The sequence below is a fragment of the Dermacentor silvarum genome, chromosome 3, assembly GCF_013339745.2.
Source record: "Dermacentor silvarum isolate Dsil-2018 chromosome 3, BIME_Dsil_1.4, whole genome shotgun sequence".
NCBI classification, from domain to species: Eukaryota; Metazoa; Arthropoda; class Arachnida; order Ixodida; family Ixodidae; genus Dermacentor; species Dermacentor silvarum.
In genome coordinates this window covers 192,175,141-192,200,030 of record NC_051156.1, presented here as the reverse complement: position 1 = coordinate 192,200,030, position 24,890 = coordinate 192,175,141, and the positions used below count along the sequence as shown (strand labels likewise).

The 24,890-nt window shown below is 44.3% G+C and overlaps 5 protein-coding genes and 1 non-coding gene across 9 annotated transcripts in view; 4 read left to right on the top strand and 2 right to left on the bottom strand.

Annotated features, from left to right (window-relative positions):
- The window catches only part of LOC119446354 (tetratricopeptide repeat protein 28-like), a 98,729-nt gene extending 96,319 nt beyond the window's left edge, over nucleotides 1-2,410 (top strand). The window contains 1 exon segment of the mRNA XM_037710766.2: nucleotides 1-2,410. Within this exon segment, the coding sequence (XP_037566694.2) occupies nucleotides 1-77 (77 nt within the window). The 3' untranslated portion in view covers nucleotides 78-2,410.
- LOC119446357 (lysophospholipase D GDPD1) lies at nucleotides 2,123-16,600 on the bottom strand. 3 transcript variants are annotated; one of them, XM_049664092.1, is made up of 11 exons: nucleotides 16,461-16,600; nucleotides 15,207-15,332; nucleotides 14,544-14,586; nucleotides 14,335-14,470; nucleotides 13,050-13,095; nucleotides 9,538-9,659; nucleotides 9,324-9,413; nucleotides 7,725-7,858; nucleotides 5,272-5,337; nucleotides 4,033-4,084; nucleotides 2,123-3,157 (listed from the first exon to the last, which is right to left on the bottom strand). In XM_049664092.1, exons 2-11 carry the CDS (start codon nucleotides 15,328-15,330, stop codon nucleotides 3,026-3,028), a joined length of 945 nt encoding a protein of 314 aa, XP_049520049.1. In that variant the 5' UTR covers nucleotides 15,331-15,332; nucleotides 16,461-16,600; the 3' UTR covers nucleotides 2,123-3,025. The 3 variants fall into 3 exon arrangements, with proteins under 3 accessions (XP_049520049.1, XP_037566697.1, XP_037566698.1); XM_037710769.2 differs by lacking the exon at nucleotides 16,461-16,600 and adding an exon at nucleotides 15,551-15,963; XM_037710770.2 differs by lacking the exon at nucleotides 16,461-16,600 and adding an exon at nucleotides 15,650-15,963.
- On the top strand, nucleotides 16,171-21,452 carry LOC119446355 (pleckstrin homology domain-containing family M member 1). The gene is made up of 2 exons (XM_037710767.2): nucleotides 16,171-17,740; nucleotides 18,073-21,452. Exons 1-2 carry the CDS (start codon nucleotides 16,349-16,351, stop codon nucleotides 18,988-18,990), a joined length of 2,310 nt encoding a protein of 769 aa, XP_037566695.1. The 5' UTR covers nucleotides 16,171-16,348; the 3' UTR covers nucleotides 18,991-21,452.
- Nucleotides 20,295-24,772, bottom strand: LOC119446358 (uncharacterized). 2 transcript variants are annotated; one of them, XM_037710771.2, is made up of 5 exons: nucleotides 24,503-24,772; nucleotides 23,765-23,837; nucleotides 22,151-22,210; nucleotides 21,982-22,057; nucleotides 20,295-20,435 (listed from the first exon to the last, which is right to left on the bottom strand). In XM_037710771.2, the coding sequence occupies exons 1-5, from the start codon at nucleotides 24,594-24,596 to the stop codon at nucleotides 20,295-20,297; spliced, it is 444 nt and encodes a 147-aa protein (XP_037566699.2). In that variant the 5' UTR covers nucleotides 24,597-24,772. The 2 variants fall into 2 exon arrangements, with proteins under 2 accessions (XP_037566699.2, XP_049520050.1); XM_049664093.1 differs by lacking the exons at nucleotides 23,765-23,837; nucleotides 24,503-24,772 and adding an exon at nucleotides 23,568-23,751.
- Nucleotides 23,778-24,890, top strand: part of LOC119445104 (pyridoxal kinase) — a 58,135-nt gene continuing 57,022 nt past the window's right edge. Inside the window, exon 1 of the mRNA XM_037709427.2 lies at nucleotides 23,778-23,823. The gene's annotated coding sequence lies outside the window, so the exon portion shown is untranslated. The remainder of the gene's footprint in view (nucleotides 23,824-24,890) is intronic.
- Nucleotides 24,708-24,779, top strand: Trnad-guc (transfer RNA aspartic acid (anticodon GUC)). The gene has a single exon. It is a non-coding gene; the product is annotated as a tRNA-Asp (tRNA).

Genomic DNA, 24,890 nt, shown 5'->3' with positions numbered 1-24,890 from the left:
CCTCCAAAGATAGCGGCGAAGCCGCACAGGTTGCAGAAGGGCCGGATAGGAGACATCATTCGTGGTGCCGTTGGTGAAAGCAATGGCTTCGCCTTAACACTCGACGCCGAAAAGACGAACGTTGTAGAAGAACGAAAGCCTAGCAGTGAAAGCAGTGACGATGGTTCATCGCAAAACAGAGACGCTGTGTCCGACAGTGCGGAGAAAACCGAAGTCCATAGGTACTGATGACGGTTCACAGACTGCAGTGTCGGAATGCTGAGTGGCATATTGTTTGTGTTTAGGACAGGCGAGCTCTGTGATGATGCATGGACAGACGAGAGCAAAGCCCTATGTTTGCAAAAGACTGGGTACTTTGTGGAGTAGCAAAGATGCACCACTGGTGGTGCCAACATTTGCCATACCCCGTGTACAGGTGATGAGAGTTACTATGTTACTATTTATGAGGCTGTTCAAATGTATGTGTGCAAGGCACGCTACCACGAGATGTGATGAATGTTGTCGTGCGCAGACGAGCTTGTGCCTCAATTTAAAGAAACACTAAAGAGAAAGCGTAGAGGTGGATTGGTATTTTTACGCTTCTAGAGTACCAAAAAGGTCCATGAATGGAGCCTTAATTGGCAAGCAAGAAAAGTGTGCAAAAGGAAAACACAGGTGGCGACGCCACCTCAAAGTTTATAGTTTCTGTACTAGTAGTTCCGCACGACATGAGGAATTTTGACAGCATCTGTGCAGGGCTAGTAAATCATTTGTAGAATAAAAAAGGGCATCATTGTAATTTAAAGGGACTCAGCCTAGCATTTTTAAAGAACATTTTCTACACAAAAACAGTCCAAATATGAGTATATATAATGAAATCTGGGACATCATGCTAAGTACTGGTGATGTTTTACGAGCAATGGTGAATGAAGTGAACTTTGGGTTTTGTTTTGTCCGTTAGTTGTTCACTTCTACATTAAATAGGTGCTAGAGCATCGAAATACTATCATATTTAAACTGGTTTATTGTTGATTTTTAGTGCCGTTTAACTGAGCTCCAACAACATGCATTTCAAGCATTGTGTGTTCTAAGCTCTTCTCAATTTTACAACCAAAGGTAATTTATGCTTTTTACCATAATGCATCATTTACATGACTATTGGCAGTTGCTATATGGGCAAGAAAAGAAATTGCCCAGGAACATCAGCCGACGATAATTAGGTGTTTATTTTGCCTTGCAATGTGGCCTTGCTTGAATGTGCAACATATTGCCTTGAATAGCTTTGTCGCAACATGGCAGTGCTTAACGACTCATTATAAACAAATTATTTCTGTAGCTTTGTTTTATGCCGACATGTGGGCAGTTGTTTTTGTATGAAGCCATGAGAGTTGTATGAAATTATGTGTAGGAGTAAGGTAAACACATGAAAGTACAGTAACTGCAGCAAGTCCTGCGTACATGAACACGGAGAGGATAACAAAATCAATTATTCAAGGGACAAATAAAGCAGTGTTGTATCAATCTGATGTAGTAGTAGGTTAGTTCTTCAAAACTGCCTCTGCAGTCCTTTCATGGAAAAAGATTCCTTCTTAATGGTAAAACTGAAGGCCAAACTTCCCTTTATGATCATGCTCAAACAACGCCACAAGCAGCATTAGCGAGGACACCGATTTCGGGCATTTTCACCTATATGCGAGTGCTATTTGTACACGACAAGACAGGAGTTGCCATTTTTTTTTGCTATTGTTATTTTCAAACACGATTTAGCACTTATTAATAAAGAGCTAGCCTAGACTTGGCCAAACATTACAATCAGACAAACTGTAGAGGAGCTATCGCAGAAACTTCAACATCGTGTTGCCACGTTTCATTCTTACCTTTTTTTTTTTCCCCTTCACACTAAGTGTACGATAAAACTGCCATTTGCAACTTCAATACCATAATAATCTACCAACGCAACCCAATCTAATCTGTCACTCTAGTGTCCCCATAGCCAAGGTTAAAGGTGTACGCCATTCATTGTGTCTCGTAGTTGCATGTCTCGTGCATTGTTAGGAATGAAATACAAGAGGCCATCAAGCAACCTTTTTTTTTTTTTTTTTAAATTTCAGAATCTCTTCATACTCACTTTATGTTCTTGCATACACACACACACATATATATATATATACACAACAAACAGGAGGCACAGCCATTTTCATAAGGAACAAAAAAAAAAAAGAGACTTGTTCGAATACTCTTTGGTATGCGCATTCTGAGTCTGAGGTCAATCTCCCTGTTTTGTAAATATGTGCTACGTGTACATTCTTCCCTTTGGCTGTGTGGACTGTATTTTGTAAATGTGTTTCTTTTTTTCTTTCCCTGACTCAGAACATAGGCGTGTAAATGTGATACAAAGTGTAGTGTATTAAAACATCTACCATGGCCCTAATGTTTGTGTGCGTGTGTGTGCGTGTGCATTGTTTCTGAGGGTCAACTAGTGCACCGATTTGAAGATGGGAAGCCCGTGATAAAGACGAGGTCGAGAAATAAACGGCAACTTCACATTGGCACGGTTAACGATAACAGCCACTAGACACCGGAACTCCCACACAAACATGTTACATAAATAGCGCCGCGCTTTGCACTCGCAAATAAACATATATATTATCTCTGTTCGGGTGACTACACAATGACTTGATAAACATTACTGACTAAAAGAAGCTGCGCTATGCTTCACTAAAGCTTCAGCTAAAAGAAAGGAGATAAGTTTCGGATGCCCGAAGGCTAAAAAAACGAATGTGGTTTCACCGGGTAAAATAGAGCGAGCAGTGTTTAGCTAAAACCCCGCCTCTAAGACGGCGATGCACCTGGGTGTCACGTACTTTCGAATGTGAAAAAGTAGATGTGGCCGAGACCGGCTACGTAGCTCTGATATATATATCTTTTTTGTGCATAAATACTTTCGCGCTCGTTCCCCACCCAACCGCGAAAGCTTTTACAAAATGGCAGCGAAGTGTTCTCTTTGTCGCAGTGAGAATCTTGCGCGAGATTTTTTTTCTATCCCTCAGCTCCCAACATGGGGGTTCTCTTCAAGGAACTCTCTGAGTAACGTGGGGCGATCTGTCATCACACCAGCAGCACCCATGGCAAATGCTCTCTCAAAGTCTTCTTTTTCGTTGAGCACCCACAAGTAAGTCTGCAAAATGAGGGTGAAAACTCTGTTTAACCATAAACATTCACCGGCTCTAAAAGCAACTCGGAAAGAAGAACATCGAAGTAGCAAACACTTAAACCTCACTTTCTAGCCGCATCATAATTTGATTTGTCTTAAACAGCCAAGATTTATGATCATACTAGGTATCGTGTGGATAGCCCACTACGTCTACGACAATGCATGCTAACCATTGACAAACTGATTTTAATTGCAGCAGTCGTACAGATGAGTTATTATTGTGCATCACACTCGGAACATACAAGGCGTGAGCAGCTTTAATTGTGTTTCTTGCAGTGCAATTCTATAACTATCGTAAATGTACAGAACCAAGGACATTTGCGATTTTACTGAATCGGCCTTCATTTTTCTAAGCGCAAGAAAAGGAACGGCCAGTACAGTCGGTGAATTTGTACAGGGGCACACTGTGACATAAGTACGGCTGCATGACATTTTACAGCCCATTCGGCACATTGTTTCATTTACAAGAGAAGTTACTTGAAATGTTTAAGGAAGAAAAATAAAACAGCTAGTGTTTAAACTCTTAAACGTTATACTTCTAATTTTATTTTTCCCTTGGCTGCGAGACATGGGAAAGTTAACGAAGATACGCAAGTAAGAATGGCTTTGCAAACAATGCACGGAGAAAGTAGCATCATTGGAAATAACAGAACACACTAGTTAACAGTTTAGAAACACAGTGATTCAGTGAAACATTATTAGGTCATTAGGTGTTGCAGAAAGCGTTACGAGGTAGTACATGCCAGTCTTGCATCATTCTTACAAAGGATTAGTATATTGTTATGCAAACATTATGCAGGAAGCCGCACTGCACCCAAGAGGTTATAGCGTCAACTCACCGGAATGCCTCGTTTTCGAAGATGATTTATCACAAACTTTCTCACAACCAACCTGCCAGAAACAAAAAAAAAAAAACATGTATTGGCTTTGAGCCAAAATGAAAAACAGAAGGAGCTATGAACACCAGCAAGCATGAGACAAATGGAACCATAACCCTATAAACATGTATACCATTCATAGACTTGCCAATCTTAAAATGAAAAATACTATGCTAGAAGCCAAAAAATACAAAAATTTGGTGAAATGTACTGAAAGCTGTTTCATTGGTGAACATGTTGACTGTTGGTTAAAGCTTCACAGACTTTGGTCTGTAAACACGCTGCTCACAAGCACTCTGCTCTATAGTTGAAGCAAGAATGATCCGGCAACAGAAAAACCGAAATGTGTGTGGCATTTATTTATGAAGTATGCATGTAACGGCTGCTGAAATTTTGGTTCCCATTATGTATTGGTTCTACAAGTTGCTGCTGCTGGTAGGTTTCAATAACCAAAGGGCCCCAAAAATGGGGTTCTGAAAAACTGGTAAGCGAGTGTGTTTGTACTACTGCATTCCAAAATCAGTTTCGCCCTAAACTTGATGCAAATGAAAAGTCGTTAACCTATTCGTGCCAATACAACGATTGTACACGAGCTCTAAAAAGCTGGCACTTTATGATAAAAATCGTAAATGTTGGCAGGTGTGCGTTTAGTTGTCTAGATGACAACTGGTGCCATTTTGACAGCTACGCATATGCTTTTGATAGGTGAAACTGAAAACTGAGCTCAGCTCATTACATAAACCAAATTACAGAGCCAAGACAACTGCTTGAAATTTAAGACTTCACTCACAATGTTCTGGCTTCAAGAGCATAACCATTCATGCACATAGGAGCACAAGGTAACATGCTTTTCTCATAGAAAAACCCCAACAATGTCTTTACTGTGGATATCTGTTCAACTTTTTTTTTGCAACTTGTACAAATAACCTCGTTAAGCAAAACAAACTACACACTGCACCCCGTACTTACAGCAATGTCTAGCATTAGTTTAGCATCTCGTTTAGCAATAGGTATGGAAAAAATGCAGTAATACAATTATTGTTAACAAGATGCTACCCAGCCCACCACCTGAACTGCAGGATCTCAGTGGTAGGTAGCAACATTGCTTTTATGTGTTAGCAAGCCTTGAAAAATCATAACAGATCTCGATTCCTTCCGCTGTACTTGAACTGCCAGCTATGACTGAAAGGTAATACACACCAGTCAAGTAACCTGAAGAGGAACCGTGACTTTGGTTGCTTCAGCTGCTCCATCATCGTGGGATTCCTGCAGGGTGGATGGTTGCACTAACATCAATTTCTCTCTCTTGTCCTTAGACATCATGCACAAACACATCCACCAATCAGTCAAAATTCCTTTCTTGCAACTAAAAAGAAATGAAGAGATTATTCTCAAAGACTATGCTTTGAAGAGCCCTAATGATTATGCATCATTCACAAACTCCTGCAAGGTAGCTTCCTGTTTCACAGACACACCTTCACAATGGTGGTGCGGGGCATTCTTGAAGTAAAAAATTGTTGCAGAAACCATTTAAGATGATTGTTAAAGTAAGCGAATACCTTATGTGGACCACAGAAAGCAAATGGACACACTAGCAATACTTCTGAAATATACTCTTGACGCTGATAACAGGGTTTGACGATGGCAACACAAATTATCGTTGACCTGTTTTGGTAGACGGTATTTTATTTATTTATACAATACTGCAGGCCCTGGTGTGGCCCAAGCAGGAAGGGCGTACAAATAATAATAAAGGATAATTACATTAGCAGAAATAAATTAACAGTGCACAGAATACCAACCCAGTCCAGCAGCTGCGAGAGCAAAGCACGGAAAATAAACACTCGCTCATGTAATGAAGGAATTCCAAAAACAAACAAAGTGAAGAATATACGTATGTAGAAGTGAATCATCAATACAGTTTAAGCGAAGTAAAGGAACAATGATGTCAATAATTCAGATGGTCAATGGAACCAATACTGATTAGTAGCGACTGAGGTAAATTGTAGCAATTCATAATAGTGCATGGGAAAAAAAGAATACTTAACGACATTAGCTCTGGCATGACAGTGATAACAACAATGGTGACGGCGCGATGATGATGCAGATGATGATGGCGGCAAGACCAAGACTGCATGACGACAACGGAATCCCGACATAGTGACAACAATGGCAAGAGAACATCTGCATGCTTCCTTCTCCGCTTGTAGTTACTCCATGGAAGCCAGATATTCCTGTGACGATTTGCTTTAAGAATAATGCAGATCCTGCGGACTGTGGGAGTCGGTCTAAGCAAAGCTGTGGCGAGCTGGCAAGACGAGATGGCAGATCTCGACAAGAGCGGTTCGGCAAATTTTGACACCGAACACACCCCGCAACCCTCAGCCTTGGCTGCAGAGAAACACGACACCGACCACAGCACCTAAACCTTTGGATGCCGCAAAGCTCCCGCACAAAAGCTCTGCGCATCTCAAAAGAGCTAGTTGGCTTTGGGCAACACATGCGTTAGCCCTCGCACGAGAGCATGCGCCCTTCCACTCGGGCAAGATGCCCAGGCAGCACCCAACCATGCATGGTAGCCAAAGTAAGGTATTTGCTTTAAAATGATGAGCAGCATTGCGCCACCTAACATCTGGTCCCTGCCCGCAAACACCTTTGCCTCTCCTGATGAAGTGAGTGACATGGCCAGTACTCTTCAGGGGGAAGATTGGTGCGCACTGGTAAGCCATGGTGGTGCTGCAGTTATACATGCAGTGAACTTGCAAGAACCTTAGTCACCCCAGAAACAATCCAGCGCTGCATTGAACTTAAGCCTCGAGTCCTTCCCTAAAGGTGGACACAGACAACATTTCTGGTACATGTACAGGGAAGCTGAATTGAAAGTTTTGCAGAGGGTTGATATATAACGTAAAGCTTTTTGTGACGTCCACATTATTTGTAGTGAAATGATGCTAAAGAAGATGCCATGCCTTTCTAAGATTACTCTGAGTAAAAATATTTGACAGCATCTCACTCCCCACCCCACTACCTACAAGAAAGTTGAAAGCTCATCCATCTAGAAACAAAAGGAACAAGAAATCATAAGTGAATGTCTATGACATAAGGCAGTTAGCACAAGGGAGAAAAAAAGTGGGGTACTTGTTAGAATATAAAAAAATTGCTCTCAGTTCTGTGGTGTAGGCAGAGGGTGGGTTCCAGAGAGTATGTGAGCCTGTTGCATAGCCTGTTGCAGTCAAGGAAAATCGACGAAGTAACAGGACACACAAGTATGTCGTGCTACTACTTCACTTGTCATCAACTGCAACAGGCTAGACATTCACTGCTCGTATGGATTGCAACAAGTCCTAACAGCTACGTCAGTGAAATAAGTTTTCGGGTCCCCGCACCTTCACTCTGAGATTCCCAGGCTGCCACATGTATACGTGTGCAATGGGCTTAGTTAGCATGCTGGAACACCACCTCTTCTGAAATACGGTAATATCCTGGCTACCACCACTGTCTTAGATCGTCAGTTCCCTCACACTGTCACTGTAGCACTGCTAACTACTTGTGTGATAGCATGACAACCGAGGCAGTAAAACATCGAACATCAAGCAAAAGTGAGTAGGAGTGCAGTTTTTAACGGGGAAATCTCAAAGGAAGAAAGACCTTGCCTTTTAGCCACTGCAGGCAGGAGAATCTCCAGACATGACTGTCTAAGTGGTACGAAGGGCAGTAGCCCGCTGTAGGTCAGCAGGAGCAGGTAGACCACACACCGTGCCGAAAAGTAGAGCGGCACCTGCGGATTCTGTGAGCCACAGACAGACACATGGTGCTGAATACACTCACATTTTTTTACCACATAAAGTGGAGGATCAAAATTTTGTCACTTTACGTCGGAGGAATTGGGCATCCTTTGGTTCATACTACACAAAAGTGTTAGTATTTGATAATATCTATAAAGTTCATTAATGTAATAAAGGGCAGTGCTCACAGAATAACAAGGGATGTGCAAATACTAGTACTCAGATTTTCCTTATAAATTAATACTTTGGACACTCGGTTCCTAATCCTCACAACCAGTTCTCAGTGAAAAAGTTAGATTCATAAGAGTTTTGAGTGCACCGATGTCAGTCTCTGATTAATGAATGAGAGAGAGAAAAAATAAGAGAAGTGAAAAAAGATTAAAGACAGAGAGATTAACCAAGGCCATGCCCAGTTGTGCTGCCCTACACTTGGGGATGAGGAAAGGGGGAAAGCCAGATAAGATAAAGGAAAGATAAGAAAATTACCTAATAAAGAGGCAGTCGCTGTGAACCCACTTCCAGAGGAATATTTGCCAATGAAAGCATGAGTACTAAAGCTAAAAGTAGATAGACTGTGGTGTGAATGCTTCCCCAGGTCAAATATTGCACAATGATATTTGTCTCAGTTGCTGAAAGGGCTCACACAAGGCTCACACAATAGCTGCAAATATCTTCCTAATATAGAAGTATGTGCTGGAGTAATAGTTATTGATCTCTTAGATGTCAGGGACCCTTTCACTTTCTCATAGGTTATGCATGGACTCCCTCAAATATGGGAGTTTATTATATGCCATGCACAGGAAACCAGACATCATAATGAGTTCATAAAAGCTAAAACACGTCATATTTCATCCGTGTAAAGCTACACCTTAAGCAACTTTTGCTGCTCTCAGAGAGTGAACAGAGAGAAAGATGATTCCATGTTCTGAAATTGAGGGCCACCTTCTTTTCAAGACAGTTTAAACTTGAAGTGGGGCTTTAAGTGAACCCTGCATCTCGTGCTTTATTTGATCCAGACGTCGACAACATGGCTTCCTGAAGACAGGTCACTGCAAATGCTCTGTCAGACGTTTTGGTACCAGTTCTTTTGACAAACTGCACCGGCCAATATCATGTCACTAGGGCAGCTTTTATGTACCCTCCTTGAGCTGTCTAGACCACCCCTAGAGGTTCATAGACTGTGGTATGAAAAAACCCTTCCACAGGCATTTGACACCCTCTGCCTGAAATCTCCAAACCCTTATGTTTTCATAGACTCTAGGTATCTTAAAGGTGCACATATTTGTGCTCGTTTTTTTTAACCTACAGCACGACTTCCTGGGAAATGCTTGCACAAGTTTCAATGCATGTGCATCAAAGAATTTAGCCTGCCGGGCATTGCCTAGAGCTGTCTGTAGCTGTTCCAGCAACAATGAGCTGATAACTTTGTTCTTGACTTGTGATAAGCTTTATTAAACGTTTGCTCACCAGCTTGTAACACTTGGTGGCAACACTATGGTGGAAGCTTCCCCACACTGTAATGTCCTCTCTGTTGAACTCTCTGATGAGCTCGTGCACCTGAAAAAAGCAGACCTGTTGTTAAAGAAGGGTGCAGGTGCATTGACTTATGAAGTCACAAAACTGCTTGTACGGACTACACCATAGTTGTGCAAATAATCCATAAGGCCCCTTAGAGACTCACCTTGTACACAAGCTTGTCATTGTTGGTCTTGATGTCAATGTTGACAGGCACACTTGGAAAAAGGGTAAAAATGTCGCTGAGCAGAGGTATCTTTCGATCCTCGCACACTGGACTTGGTGCACCTGCAATGAAAAAAAGAGTTACAATGCCCGACATTCAACATAGACCATGCCCATAGACATTATCATAGAACTGAAATTCAATGGTGTCCAATGACTTGTTCCATGAACAAGACAAAAGTTGACAGTCACTTTAGCATACATTAAAGAAGATGAAGGCGAAAGCCTGCGTGCTCATGAGACATTCATTAAATTACTTGACATTCTCATTCGAATGCGTTGTTACTTCTTACGACTTGTTTTCTCCCACCAAAGGTAGTGGGTTCAAGTGCCTTAATTAACTTTGCCCTAATTAACATCAAAGGAAAATGAGTTTGACTCCCACAAAAGGTAGAGTGTTCTACTACAACCAAAGTTTGTGGGCTTGAGTGCCTTAATTAACTATATTAATTAACTGTGCCTTAATTAACACAAAATGTCGTGGGTTTGACTCCCACCAAAGGTTGAGGGTCTGAGTGCCTTAATTAACTCTATCTTAATTACCTTGCCTTAAGTAACACCAAAGGTTGTGGGTTTGAGTGCCTCAACTCCATCTTAATTAAGGTAGAGTTAATTAAGGCACTCGAACCCATGACATCTGTTGGTGGCACCTTAATTAACATCACCTTAAGTAACACCGAAAGTGGTGGGTTCGACTCCTACCAAAGGTCGTGTGCCTTAATTAACTCTATATTAATTAAGGTGCAGTTAAGGCACTCGAACCCACGACCTTTGTTGGTGGCACCATGAATTTTGGTGCCATTGAATTTTCCAGACGGTCAATTTTCAACCCACGAGCCATCTAAGGCTTTCACCTTAATAAGGCAGTAAGGCAGATGGGCATTTGGTTTGGCGTTGCAAAGAATGTAAACCCAAGTTTGGATGTTGCTCTGTTGCTGACAAGAATGGAAGCTGGCTTACAGCTGAGATTATAACAGTCACTGAAATCACATGCTGTGACACATATGAACCCTCAGTTTCTTTATAAACTTATAAGGTGTTACAATTTTTCAGTGTTACATGCGCAGGTCACATCACTGAAGAGACGGTATCAGGTTCCTTTTTATCCATTTTTAAATCCTGTTTATCCCTTTTTATCCCGTTTTATCCGTTGTGATTCTTGTATGATTTTACCCTATATACAATGTTTCCTTTATTGCATGTTTGTTGCATCTGTTATATATCATGTTTATCCGAAAGAAAATTAGGTAGTAGTTGGAAGTTAAGCACTGTTTCTGTTGGGTTCTGCATAATCGTCTTTCATTATCCCCGTTAATTTGTTACCATGAGTTACCAATTAGCCCGAACCCACACTCTCTTTAACTAAAGCTCCCACCACTCAACCACACGAGAAATAAAGCTGCAAAGTATATGCATGACCTTCCTGAGCACAATCACTATCGACTATCTGCAATCAGCATGTAACCCAGAAAAAGCTTTTCCTTTATGGAATACAAAACCCTAGCATGAGCCAGTGAAACAAGTTGGTGTTCTCTAAGTTAGATTGAAATAAAGAAGAAGGAAATGGCAGATGAAAATAAAGAAGAATGATGCAGCAGTGAGCAAACAAATCAGTTTCAGCAGAAATTCCCAAGGATTTGAAGTTTGTTTTTACTATACCGGTACATGCCAATGTCGTACATGAGTGGCAAGATTGAAGGGAGCATTGAAAGTAGAGCTAGTCGGCTTGAATTCACTGCAGCTAAACAGTGCAAAAAAGCTGTATACGAGGAAGCAGGGACAAGGCAAGGTGCTGACTTTCGGCTAAAGTTTCTTGACCCTAAGGGATAGTGGGGGAAAGCCTGCATTACGGCACCTTGACTGGCTCCACCGCCCAGTGAAAACACAGACAGCAACGAGCAACGGTAAACAACTACAACGCTTACAGATGCACATTACAAGCAAGCATTTCTCTACACTATACAGGAAAGTTACTAAACAGTACATTTAATGCAGCATTTTATTTGATTTTTTTCAATGAGCACAAGAAGATTCGTCTCTCAATTTAAACCTGTTTAGTATGCTGGATAGGAAATACTCCAGCAGTTGCAAACCGTAATTCGTAGAGCGGAGAAAGTTTCGTGGAACGGAAAATTGTCCTCCATCCAGCAGTAACACAAGGCTACAAAGGAAACCAAGGAGCAACAAGAAACGGGGTTTAAGGTATTTAGGTACAGAATGCTTGTAGGCAGAATCAGGCGGACCTCTTCCAAGCTTCTGAAGGTTTTCAACATTCTTGCAGTACCTCACCACCCTCGGCAATCTCAAAAAGTCTGATTTTTCAGAAGTTGCAGAGCCTTGCCGAACACCTCTGGTCATCGATCATAACATGCCCAGGCAAAGGAAGAAAGCCCAGGAATCATACCCTCGGCCTTGTGCTGAGTAGTAAAATGCCACGGATACTGAGCCATCGTGGCAAGCGCTATGCATGTACTATTGGCGTTAAATGAAACACTAACAGCAGAGCGCCTACCGGAAGGTATAGTGCGCACCCTCCTCTCGTCACCATTAACAGGAGCGCACATCCGGTTTGACTGCACTGCATGATGATGTTCCCCCCCCCTATACTGCGATATTTTCGTTTCCGTTCTGGTTGTCGTTTATGTGAAAGCGACAAAAGATGACGGCGCAATAATGATGACTGAGCAAACTGTACCACACGCACGACTGTTCGAGTTTCATTTGACGCTGATAGAACGTACGGTTTCGCAGCGCTTGGCGATAATACTTGCCCTATGCTGTGACATTTTAACTTCTGATTTCTTTGATTTTCGTTTCTCGCTTTGAAATAAAGGAGAGCCAAAAAGAAACGAAAGGGGGGAGCATCATCGCGCAGTGCGGTCAACCGCCTAACCTTCTGTTAGGTGCTCCGCTGCTCGCGTTTCATTTGGCGCCGATAGTACACTGATTAACTGTACAAGCAATACTAGCATTAAGCTGAAACACTACTGCCCTTATTTAGCAGACTGCATAAAAAACGATCAATGGACATCACCAAACAGACACTGCACTGCAGGCTTTGAAGATAATTTTGAGTGAGTTAGTAGCCGACGTTCGCTGATACCTGGACGTTGCTGATGTATAACTGCTTGTAGTTCTGTCAATTTCTCAACCGGGGCATGCTGCTTGCACGTAGAACGTAAAGAAATAAGAGTAAGTATAAAAGGAAAGTAAGGACATTGACATCAGTACTCAAAAACACAACAGGATGCCCTGAGACACATCCTGCTCTGCACAGGTGTTTTGGCCTTGCATCAAGTACCTCACAATCTGCAAAGCACTCGTAAAATACCCCCCTCCCCCTCCCCTCCACCTTTTCCTTTTAGCCGGCCGCTAACATTTATAATCACACATTTTTGTTACTATAGCGAATGAACTGCTGGCCTTTGCACAGAATAACTGTGGATAGCTTACCATTGCAGAAATCAACCTGTAAGCTTGGCTTCAAAGGTGGAAGCTCCTGGCAAAAAGTAGCAGAAAGAAAAAAAGCAGATCGAAACATTAATTCCATCAAACATTACAAACATGACATTTAACACTTCAAGGTGAGATAGCAAAACAGAGCATGTGAAAGCCACTTTGCTACACACGGGAGGCCTACGTAGGAAAAAATGTTTCAACATTCAACACATGATATGAAGTTGTACGTGCTCATAGTTTTCAGGAAGTGTGGTCAAAACAGTAGTGCAGCTGCGCACTACATGTTCAAAACTGGCTTTAATAAATCATTTGGGATGAAGTAGAACACAACAAAATAAAATGCAATGCATAACTAACTAATTAGTAATAATTTATACACAAGGGCTGTGTATAGCAGTAGAACTGATAGCTGGGCGATTTGGTACGTATTCATATTGAAATATTTAGCGCACACAATAGACAAGGACACAGTGAAGGTGGACACATAAGCGCTCGTGTGGCCACATTCACTGTGTCCTTGTTGATTGTGCGCGCTAAATATTTCAGTATGAGCTGTGTATAGCTTTACTCAAGACTGTAGGTGCACAGTTGACCAAAGCTGACCATAGTGTCCTACCGTTAAAACTACACCTTCGTTAGGTGAACACCAGCGAATGCCCTCTCGTGCATATGGTTGGTCAAGAGCCTTACTGAAGCGACTCCACATTGAACTTTTAAGTGCAATCAAAAAGGGAAACCATGATGTGAGTACTGCTGTAGTGAAGCAAAGCATACTAGAAAATGACGGTGCAACAGTGCTCGACCTGCACTGAACTTGCTGCACATTGACTCACACATGCTAGAAAGTGTCCCTATGACAAATGTGATACACCTCTTCTTCTTGCATAACCATCATCACACAAATTGACTCAAGCTGCTAGCAGACATTAATAATGAGTTTGTTAACCAAATCCTAAACTACCTGCTTCTGCTTAGGGGAGCTACGTACTTGTGCAATTGAGACTACAATCGCCCCCATAATGAAACTAAATTTCCAGGAAGCAAGGAATCCAGACATTTATACTTTGTGTGTGAAACCTAGGCTGTGCACATGTCGACTGCAGGCTGTGGCCAGGCAATGAGGAAATTTGGTTCTGTCATGAATTTCATTAAAAATAAAACTTTGAGCAGCTGCACTTGCTCAAAAATCTTCCAGAAATAGATGCAATGCTTGAGGTGGCCTACAGTGGCAATGACTGAATCTACCTTGGAAATAGAAAGAAAGCAATGGGTTGCTTACTTCGTAGTTGAGGTCCGATATGCTTTTGTTTACACCTGCGCACCGCAGCAGGATGGAGTCGTGACAGACGACCACTTTTTCGTCTTTTGTCAGCTGGACGTCCAGTTCTATGAGCTCTGTGCCAACCTTCAACGCGCTGCACAGAGTGACCAAGTTAGAGTTATGTAGCTTAAAGGAAAATTAGCATGTGATTTGTGTACTTTACTCACTGCCTGAAAGCTGAGATTGTGTTCTCCAAGTTCTCCGCTGATCCTGGACAAGCGAGATGTTAGGAGGTGGTCAACAGAAGAGTGCTAGGGCCAGGTGAGGTCAGGGTCACATATGCAATCGTGTTGGCTGCTTTAGGAGCGCAAAGCACCAGCTAAACCAAATGTCTTTTTTTTTTTTCTTTTTAACTGGAAACAGTTATCAAAAATCGCCAGGTACACATAGCACAATTCTGCCACATATCAACTGCAGCTGGATTACCTGAAGAGGCGGACATATTATATATGCTTTCACAACAAATCACACATTGATAGCTTATATCAACACTGTTTCATCAATTAACCCTTAATTGTTCAACTTAGAGCACACGTCTCAATTGTGGACCGGTCATATATCATTTAGCTTCAATTTTCCTGTGCTATATATATTATACAGCAACCAAATTCGAGAAAGTCATTCTTAAAATCTGCGACAAAATGAATTGGTGTCTAGCTAGTCAGCACTTATTGACACTTTCGATCGCGACCAAGCCCAATCGGGATAGAATGTCTCTATCGCGATTGGTTCACCGTGTGACAACGGCATAGTAAGTTCGTTTCCACCAAAAGATTACATAACCTGGTATATCGCGCGTCATACGATATAGTTTCGACGGCGAAACTCACCACCGCGATGGCTGATATGTCGACAGGGGAACTTCAACTGCTTTCTTCGATGCAAAAGGTGCGGGTATTTGAAGAGTATCAGCGACGTTACAATGTAGCCGCCCAAGAGCGTCGCAGCAAACATCTCTGCGAAAGGAGAAGACGCATACCATATGATACACGCACGACTGCCCGCGTATACAATTAATATGCGCGACGCTTGAGCGACTGATACGCGGTCGTTTCGGGTTTATTGGATACACGTATACGTGGACGCAACGATTATCTGATATCCCGATCGTACGGTTTCAGATAAGTGCGCACCGCGCACAAATAACAATGCGATTAATTAAGCTGCGATTTACCAGGCATGCTTCCGGAGTATCGGTATTTGTTCAGAGGTAGCAGTCCAGCAGCGGCGTCGAAAAAGTTGGGCAGGAAGGATGGCATTACGACGTGTTTACCTCGGCGAGTTGAATCAGCTGTGTTTGACACTCAAGCCATCGACGTCCGTGAAAGCGCGCGGTGCCTCTTCGGTGCCCGCGGGCGAAATGCGACGTTTTCACCGCGACCTGCGCGGCGCAACGAGATCGCGACACCGCCGCATGTGTTGGCGGTGGGGGCAGAACAACGGAGAGCTCGGGAATTTTTACAAAACAGATGGGAATGTTTGGCGATAATTGCGCGGCACATCCAATGTACGATGCGACTCGACCCACTCGGCGACTCTGGCTTCACTACATGACACCACAGAGCCGACGAAGCGCTGTTGTCATTGGTGCTAATGCAACCGAGCTGCAAACGCTGCAAACTGTTGCGAACTCTGCACATTTTAACACAACGGTAGTTTTTGCTCGCCTTAAATTGCTGAATAGTTGCGAATACATTTTTTAAAAGACGTAAATAGATGTTTTGTGTGTTTGTTTATTTAAATATGCGCTGAAAGAAAACGAAACATCAATGTTTTTAGAGGGCGCAGCGTGCGCGAAAAAGTTTGGAAGATGGTTGGCCGATAATCAGAGATGGGCGCAGTGTAAATAGAACACGCTCGCGTCGTCGACATGCGGGGTTTGATATTGTTAGGGGACGTTTAAGTAAAACGCCGAACAGCCCTCGCACTTGGCTTCGCGTTCAGCAATTCGGACGTGGGTTTCAGTGTCAAAATGGTTCCGCTCTGGAAAAAGGCGACGTCCCCGACCATCGAGGAAGCGGCGCGGGACATTGTCATCAAGCGTTCGCTGACCAAACAACTCGCTGGCTGCGTGCGCGACTTACAGCAAGAACTCGTCAACGCCGATCCTGTCGTCACGGGCGGCGAGGCAGTCTCCAGGGTTTGCTTCTGTCTCGAGGCCATCTTCATCCACGGTCTCAAGGACAACATCGTCAAGAAGATGTCCAGCGTGTTCAGCAACAACTCCACCGAGAAGCTGCCGACGCCCGACTTCTGGCCCGTGGCGATGGTCTACTCGCACAAGGACGTCCTAGCCCAAATCGCCGGCCTCAACCAGATCAGCACAGACATTGGACGCTGCCGAGCGTGGCTGCGCCTCGCGCTCAACGAGTCCCTGCTTGTCAGCTACGTCGAGGCTATGATACAGGATCCGAAGACACTGCGTTGCTACTATCGCCAAACTGCGTACATGGCCGACCGGGAGCAGCCGGACATCGTAAAGCAGTTCCTCGAGGGCCTCTCGGGTTACTCGTTCGGGCTTCCCGTGAACTGCGCCGCTCTCAACTGCTGGAACACCATGCCGCTGCAGCTGGCCGGCCTGCTCAAGTCCGCCGAACGAATGGAGCCTGTGATGCCCGCGTACGACGTCGCCGAGTTCTTCCAGAACGAAGCGGGCCAGTCGAGGCGTATGCGTAGCAAGCTGTCCGTGAGCTCGAGCCGTGTAATGACGTCCTCCATCGCGATCCAGGCGAGCGAGCCGCCACCCTCGGAGTCCCAGAAGCTGGCGCACAGCGTCGGCTGCGGTAGCGACAGCGGCGTCGACGTCGCGATGGCGGGCGCTTCGCTACCCGTTGCTGCTGCAGCAACGTGCGCCGGCGCGTCTTCTGCGAGCGAGGCGAACCCCGATGCGCCGCCGGAGCAAACGAAAGTGATCGAAATCAAACCCCCGTCTTCGCCCAAACAAGAGGGCGCCATGGCTTCGGCCGGAAGCAGCATCACCGCGGCACAAGTGCGCGAACTCTTGCGAACCCTGAACCTCGACACGAACGAAGGCAGCGCGGTGGCGGCGGCCGACGTCTCCGGGTCGCCGGCGTCGGTGCCGGACTTCGACGTGCTCGACAAGTTCCCGCACGAGTCGCGCAGGTCCTTCGGGAACGTGCTGGACCCGACCCAGGGTTGGTCTTCTCCGTTCGAAGACGAATACGAGGATGTGGGCTCGCCAGGTGCGACTGCCGACAAGTCGGACGGCTCGGATGACCTGGAACAGCAGAGCTACGACTCCCTCGTGCTGAGCTACACGCAGAACATCAACCAGCAGGTGTGTGGAACGCCAGAGATGAGGGACCTCATCACGTCGGCCATCAGACCATGCACAGAAAGCCAGGCAAGGTCTACCATTGCCTATAGTTTATTTTTGGAAGATACTATCTTTTGAGTTCACCCGCTGTGGGGTCTCGTCTCTCGTGGACCCCACACACCATTCTTATGTGTATTAAGCCTATCACTGGCATGGAGCAGTGGGCCAGAAATAAATGTCCGTTTGAAGTCTTTGTCAACTTCATGATATTGGAAAAATCGTTTCCAAGTTCTATTCTGCCTTCACAAATGTTTTTCACTTTAATGTTCACTTAAAACGTAGCTTTGGCATCAGCTGTCAATGTTTTTACTGGAACAGTATGTGTTGATGATACGTACCTCTTCGTATTTACATTTTAGGCTGCACCTGGCAATGCAAATGTAAAGGCTGAAGACCAGCGTTCCAGTGCAGACTCCCTAGATGACCTGGCAGACTTCGAGGTGGTTCCGACAGAGAGGGCACCTGACGTTCGGACAAACCAGCTGCTCTCGTTGATGGGCCACATTCAGCAAGAGAAAGGCCTCGACCAGCAGGGATATGCCTGTCGGGGCTGTAACTGCCCCATCGGCATGATCTACGGCGCAAGCTCTGTGTGCTCTTACGACGGCTACTCATACTGTCCGGAGTGTAGCGGCAACGAGTCGAATGTGATCCCCGCCCGCATAATTCACAACTGGGACTTCCGCAAGCACCCCGTCAGTCGTGAGGCTAAAGAGCTGCTGAAGAAGTATGAAGCCGAGCCTCTGCTAGACCTGAGGATACTGAACCCTTCACTGTACGATGCTGTTCCCGAGCTGGCTGCAACGCAAGTTCTTCGCTCGCAGCTGGGTTTCCTGCGGCCTTACCTTCAGACGTGTTCTGAAGCGGCGTCCAGTGCACTTCGGAAGCTCATCTGGCCTAGGGAACACCTGTACGAGCACATACACCTGTACTCCACCTTTGACCTCCTACAGGTGCCGTCAGGTACTCTGCAGCGGGCTCTAGAGAAGGCGATCAAATTTGCCCGTGGCCACGTTCTAGACTGCAACCTGTGTGCAGCAAAGGGCTTCATTTGTGAAATCTGCCGTGACCCTGCTGTCATTTATGCCTTCGATACAGATGCGACCTATCACTGCAGTGCGTGCTTTGCAGTGCACCACCGCACCTGCATCGAAGACAGCGGTCGAGTCTGCCCGAAGTGTGAGCGAAGGCGTCAGAGGAAGGAGCAGGAGCAGGGAATGGTGCTCTGCTCTGGGGCAGACGTGACAGCCGACAGTGCCTCTGTCTTTGCTTCGTGAGCCACGGTACAACAGATCTTCGTACAATAGTGGCAGGGCCACTTTTACTTGTGCCGAACAAGGGCATAAGTGAGCTGCAGCTACAAAGAGCTTTTAAACTTGAATGTTTTTTATCAATTTCTGACAAAGAGAGAAAGCCTTCGACATAGGCAGCAGCTTTAGTAAGCTGCTGAGCTATCTTCGTGCCTCTCAGTGCAAACGACAAAATTTTTTTTTTTACCATGGCTTTTTATTTCGCACTGGTGCCTACATGAATAAATGCATGTGTCTGACAAATGTATAGAGTGTAAAATCTCGTAACATATTTTTATCTAATGGATGCTGTCGTTCTCAGTGCAAGATGTCAACATGCAAGATGCTTAACATGTGCAATGTGTAAAATATGAGAACAAAGGAGATATGCTTTAGTAGATAGGATTTTACGTGCAATGCAGTTCATTGTGCTAACTCCTATTGCTTCTGGCACCAGCTTGACATGTATTGCAAACTGACAATGCTCCGCACAGCTGTATATTGACATGCTTTCTCAAGATCGTATTTGGAGGCAATTTTTTTTTGTTTGTATGGTACCTGCGTAAAGCTAAACCTTTCTGTTGGTGCCAGTCAGCAGTATTTGTGTGTGTGCATATCCTTTTTGTTTAGATTGTGTTTTCATTTCGACACACTGCGCAGATATATAGATGCGTGTCCTGTACAGTGTTGGCCCGCTCTTGATAAGGCTCTGCACTCGTAGAAGGCAGTAGTAGCTTATCTGGTGCGATAGCGTTCCCCCAAGCGTCATGGTTGTTTATAGGGCATGACTGCCCTGGGTTGATAAGGCAGATACCCTGTTAACTGCCAAATGCGCACATGCCCACTCGGTCCTTTCGAAAGTACGTCATATGCAAGACAACATTGTTTTTTTTTTGTTTATTGAGGCCTTCAAATCGTTATTAAATGATAGCTGAGCGTTCTGGGGCTTCAGTCGAAGAACAGGAGTCGTTAGTAGTGAGTGGTGCTGTAGTGTACATGACAGAATAACAGAGTTTGAATGACAAACGAGTGTTTTAAGTATAGATTTCAGCGAGAATGTGCTTGGAAAACATAGCTTGTTACATATATTCTTGTTACACCTGTATGTTCCCCCCACTGCCGCAACATCGGGCCTGCTGTGCATGTAAAATTCTTTTTAATCACCTTTATACACTCTGCCCACCAAAAAATGCTGTTAATCTCTGCTCCCTGGAAGTTTGGTGTTCCCAGTGCACTCTCTGCCTGTATTTTTATGCGAGTGCATGTGCCGTCCCATTTCACTCGTCTATATGTCAACTTTCATTCACTTGGTTGAGAACAAGTGCTGCACAACTCTTTGGTGAAACTTGACGACGGCCTGACGAGATGGCCAGTATGGAAAGCCCGAGCCACATGCCAATGTGGCCTTCAACGTAGGTGATGAGGCCTGGTATCTAGTCAGACAGAAAATACCCGTCATAAGGTTCGCTGATTGCACTTTTGAAATAGTTCACTCTGTGGCATGTAAACATCCAGCATTGACATTCATGTATGCAGAATTTCTAAAGCGTCATCCAGAGGTGAACGTGCTAGTATCTGTGAGGTTGGTAGCAGTTGCTTCATATGACATGGCGTTGATGGGAAGGTCGAGGAAGTACTTGGCTTGGCTTAGTCACTCCTTGAGCTTTGCAACCATGAGGTGTCTATAGCTGCAAATAGCCCTCTGATAACTAAACCGGTGAAACACGGAGGAAAAATGCCTTTTATACTATGCTATATATGCAAAAATGCATTATTAGAAATGCTGCATACTGTGTAACATTTTTTATTGTTTAGAAGGTTGCGATTAATTGTGAAATGTATCCGATAACACAATGGTGGTTAATAGCTATTGCAGTGCCACTGTGAGATAGTAGTGCGAAAGGGTTGAAGTTTTGGCAACAGAAGTCGGGGTTACGAAAACATAGGAGGCCTTGCTGAACAGAACTAAAGTAAACTAAACTCTCGGAGCTGTAGGGATTAAATCTGTCGCCAAGATATCAGTCTGAATCTCCCAATCCCCAGTTTTCTCGTGGTGGTTGAACAGTCACAGTGCCTAATAAGATTGTTTGGGTCTACCATTTTGCAAAGTACCTCACGTTTTCATATCTGGTTTAATCTAAGATCACTGTCAGTTGCCCTTGAGCTTTCATTATGTTCAACCCCCCCCCCCCCCAAGAAAAAAAACATAATATATTATGAGTGATGATGCAGGAGGATTCTTTTATTCTTGGAAGGCTTTTTACTTATACTTGAGCCATAGATCTTTAATATTTAGTAGTATTCTTGGTGTATGAAAGCTTTGTGATATTGCATATATGAAGCAGTTGCCCAGGAAGCTGCTTTACTACCATGTACTTCCAATGGGAAAGCCAAACAGGCTTTCACAATGTGTGACAGAGTGCGTTCTATTAAATGTTTCTACCTAGAGACGTGCATTTTCTGTGTTGCTTGAATGCGAATTAGCAATATCTTCCACTTGGTAATTATGTACAGACCTGCTCACTGCTACGTAGAGCACACAAACGGCCAGCTTCTGTGTTTGATGCCAACGGCTGGGTGACAGCTACGATAGGCAGGTACTCTGGAGCATCCACGGCCACGCACATGTAATCGCACTGTGCTCGTTGCTTTTTATGAGCGATACTTGATAAACACCTTCATTTTTCCTTAGAGGGCCAGGCCACTCAGTTGCATGCTCTACACAACAGTGAAGGGGTCTGTACCTGAATTTTCGAACAACTCACTGTAAGTATATCAAAGATGTCTTTGCCTTCTTCTGTCTTCTCACATTGGCAATGTTTACTCTTACTGCATCTTGTGCTATTCAAATACATGCAAGTACTATTTCAGTTCATCTGCCGACAAGCCTTTGCTATTTTCTTGGCACATAGAGGTTGCACAACTAGGGAGTGCATCCAAAATGGAGACCAGCTTGAGGGTGCTGGACGGAAACCTCACCTCCATTCTCGGATAGCCACGGACTGTTTTTCGTCTGTCTGAGCCCATCTGGATGACTAATTCAACAGCGTTCAGTCTGTGAAGAACAAACATCTTGTGACTAATGTGAAGGAAACTTGGTGCTTACATTGACTCAAAAGACATAATGCCACCATGTACTCACTCTTACCTGCTAGCATTCTTCTTTATCTTGCCTACCACATTAGAGTAGGTCTTGTACCTTATTTCCCTGTAAAATGCAGGTTAATTTGTCACTCCGAAGTGCATCATTAGAAATTCTTTTACCTGTTAAGATATATACTTAAATGGCTAGTCACATGCCATGCCATTTTCCGTCATAATATTCAAAGAACAGCACGCTACAACATTCTGTTTTGTTAATCTTAATTGGGGGAAGTGGTGGTGGGGTCTCTGTGAATGGGAAGGCCATGCAGTGCGACAACATTGATCTTAGCTTTGAGTATTTGCGGTAGTATTTCAAGAGATGCCTGTCTCTACATGAATACCCATTTTTTCTGTTGCTTTTGTGTTTCGTTTAACGTCCCCTGTGTGCTTTTAAAAGGACTATAAACAGAAACACTAAATAGGCTTGGGCTGGTGAAATATTCTTTCAGAAGTCTGTTTTCAAATATTTGGCAAAAGAAGGTTGATTGGCAGAGAAAACGAAGGTAAAACGTTTTTTGAACTTGGTACCCTGACTACAGCGTCCAGCGTCATTGTGAAATCTCAAATTTCAAAGTAGTTTCGTGCAGAAAAAAATAAATCTGAGCTCTCTAAGCTGAGTACGTTTGAAACGCAATGTAATCTTTGTTTCTCAACGAGCTGTTAACTAGTCCTAAGCGGACACTGTCAGAATCCATGACATCACAGCTGGAGAACTACTATGGTAGCTTCAAGGTAGCGTCGCCGCCTGTCTCTTGTTCTTGATGTTTTTCTGGTTTGCCAAGCTCCCACTCTTAGGTAAGATGTGGTATCTTTTGCATTCCTTAAGTCTAATTAGCGAACTTAGCTTGACCTAACAAATGCATCATTAGTGCCCTTTTAGTGCTCTTAACTCCTCTTCGGTCACTTATAGCCAACCTGGGACTCCCGTGAATATTTATGAAGGTGGTGCAGCACAGGAATATCCCCTTTAGGCTCCAATTAGTTCTGTCAGTTTCTCTGCATTTCTTGCATGTTCAGAATCGTGAAGAGTTACACAGTTGCAGAACAGATTAAGAATGTTCACTTATTAAATTGACATTGTCTAGTTCACGGAATGTGGACTCCGTGCAAGCCACGCACACATGCCGAAAACTATTCACAGGAGTGTCAGGTATGAGAACATCGACTGTTTCATGTCTCGCATAGTTGCAAAGACCTAACGAAAAATATGCCTGATGTAAAACAATAAAAAGTGAACACACTACATGACGAGACAGTGGCACTGAGGGCAAACAAAGGCCCTGTAGTCTACCTTCCAACTCGTTTTACTCATATGCACATATTATTCAAAGCTGTTGCACTGATCAGAAGTTATTCAAGGCATATGCACAATGGTTAACATTATTAAACTGGTTTTTCTTTTTTTTTATGTTGGTTCTCACAATTGCGTGCCGCAGAGCCTGGGGGAGGTGCATTGTTTCAAAAAGCAGGTGGTCATGTTGACGGTGCAGCCGTTACTACTACGCCGTGCATACGATTTATATAAATGCGTCATAACACTTTGAACAAGGCGTATTTGCAGCGAACAGCAGACACGTCACTCGCTTTGAAGGTTGAATTGCAGCTGTGCTTCTCTTACTGGCAAGGCTGGGTACAGCTCGCGAGGCACTTTGGTCTCCACTGGCCTACCTTCATCAGGTGGGTGCATTGCACTGCAAGAAAGCGTGACGTGTTGTGGCAGTCTTTCAGAGATTCAGCTCAGCGCAGCATCAAGATAGAGAAGAAAAAAGACGCAGTATTTCTTTTTCCTAAGGAGAAAGTTGTACGCAATAACAGTTGTTTAAGAATGTAGTTAGCTTTGGGTCAGCGTGCTGTAGACTTGGTTACAGGTGCCGTAACGGCAAACGAGCATCTCCGGGAGGAGGGGGGGGGGGGGGGGGCACATTGGGCACGTGCATTTCAGCATAAAACGACGTGCGAGAACAGCTGCTTCCCCTCCCCCCCCACCCTCCTCGAAATAGATTCCTGGCTACGCCACAGCCTGTAAAACATAATAGATACAACGCCACGTTTCTTAAGCGCAGAGAACTGTCGGTCGTTCGCACTGCGCAGGGAGTCTGCAATCTGTGGCAAACACGAATCGAGATACGCTGCCGTCTAGGAAACATCCGAGTGCACGAAACAACCACAACACATCCGCTTTGCTAGGTTTTTCATGCGTCGGTGGTAACGGGTAGCAATTCATATTCAGCAAAACACGTTCAGCAAACAGCAAATGCTAAACACGGTTGTTAGATCCACCAGCAGCAAAACATAGCTCGCACGCAAGTGCGCAAAAGGCAAACTTGAAAAGACCGCGCCGCGGGGCGATGTTTACCGTGATCAAAGATGTCGCACAGGTCCCTGTGCCTTTCGTGTCGCAGGCCGTACAGCTTCGAGCTGCAACGGCAATTTTGCAGCCAGTGTTCCATGAGGCAGTTTTCCGAACATTCCTGAAAAACCCGACAATTCAGAAATGACGTTTTACGAAGCTTACTGCATAATTGGAATATAATGAGAATATAAAGCACCTATATCCGTTCTCCTCGTTAGTATAGTGGTCAGTATCCCCGCCTGTCACGCGGGAGACCGGGGTTCGATTCCCCGACGGGGAGTTTTTTTTTTTTTTTTTATTTACTGACGTTTGTTAAGTTTATGCTACGGGATTATCAGTCAGAAATAGCTATCTGGAACGCCGCTGCATTACCACGCCACTTTTTTTTTTT

Coding starts and splice junctions, on each gene's coding strand:
- LOC119446357 (XM_037710769.2), bottom strand. CDS start 15,635: ATGCCATCCTTCCTGCCCAACTTTTTCGACGCCGCTGCTGGACTGCTA. Junction 15,333..15,550: donor ATACTCCGGAAGCATGCCTG/GTAAATCGCAGC, acceptor CTCCTTTCGCAG/AGATGTTTGCTGCGACGCTC. Junction 4,085..5,271: donor CTCTTCAGGTTACTTGACTG/GTGTGTATTACC, acceptor TGTTTCTGGCAG/GTTGGTTGTGAGAAAGTTTG.
- LOC119446355 (XM_037710767.2), top strand. CDS start 16,349: ATGGTTCCGCTCTGGAAAAAGGCGACGTCCCCGACCATCGAGGAAGCG. Junction 17,741..18,072: donor GACCATGCACAGAAAGCCAG/GCAAGGTCTACC, acceptor TTTACATTTTAG/GCTGCACCTGGCAATGCAAA.
- LOC119446358 (XM_037710771.2), bottom strand. CDS start 24,596: ATGGAACACTGGCTGCAAAATTGCCGTTGCAGCTCGAAGCTGTACGGC. Junction 23,838..24,502: donor GTGCGACATCTTTGATCACG/GTAAACATCGCC, acceptor GCTTTCTTGCAG/TGCAATGCACCCACCTGATG. Junction 20,436..21,981: donor GTGGCTATCCGAGAATGGAG/GTGAGGTTTCCG, acceptor CTGTCTGACTAG/ATACCAGGCCTCATCACCTA.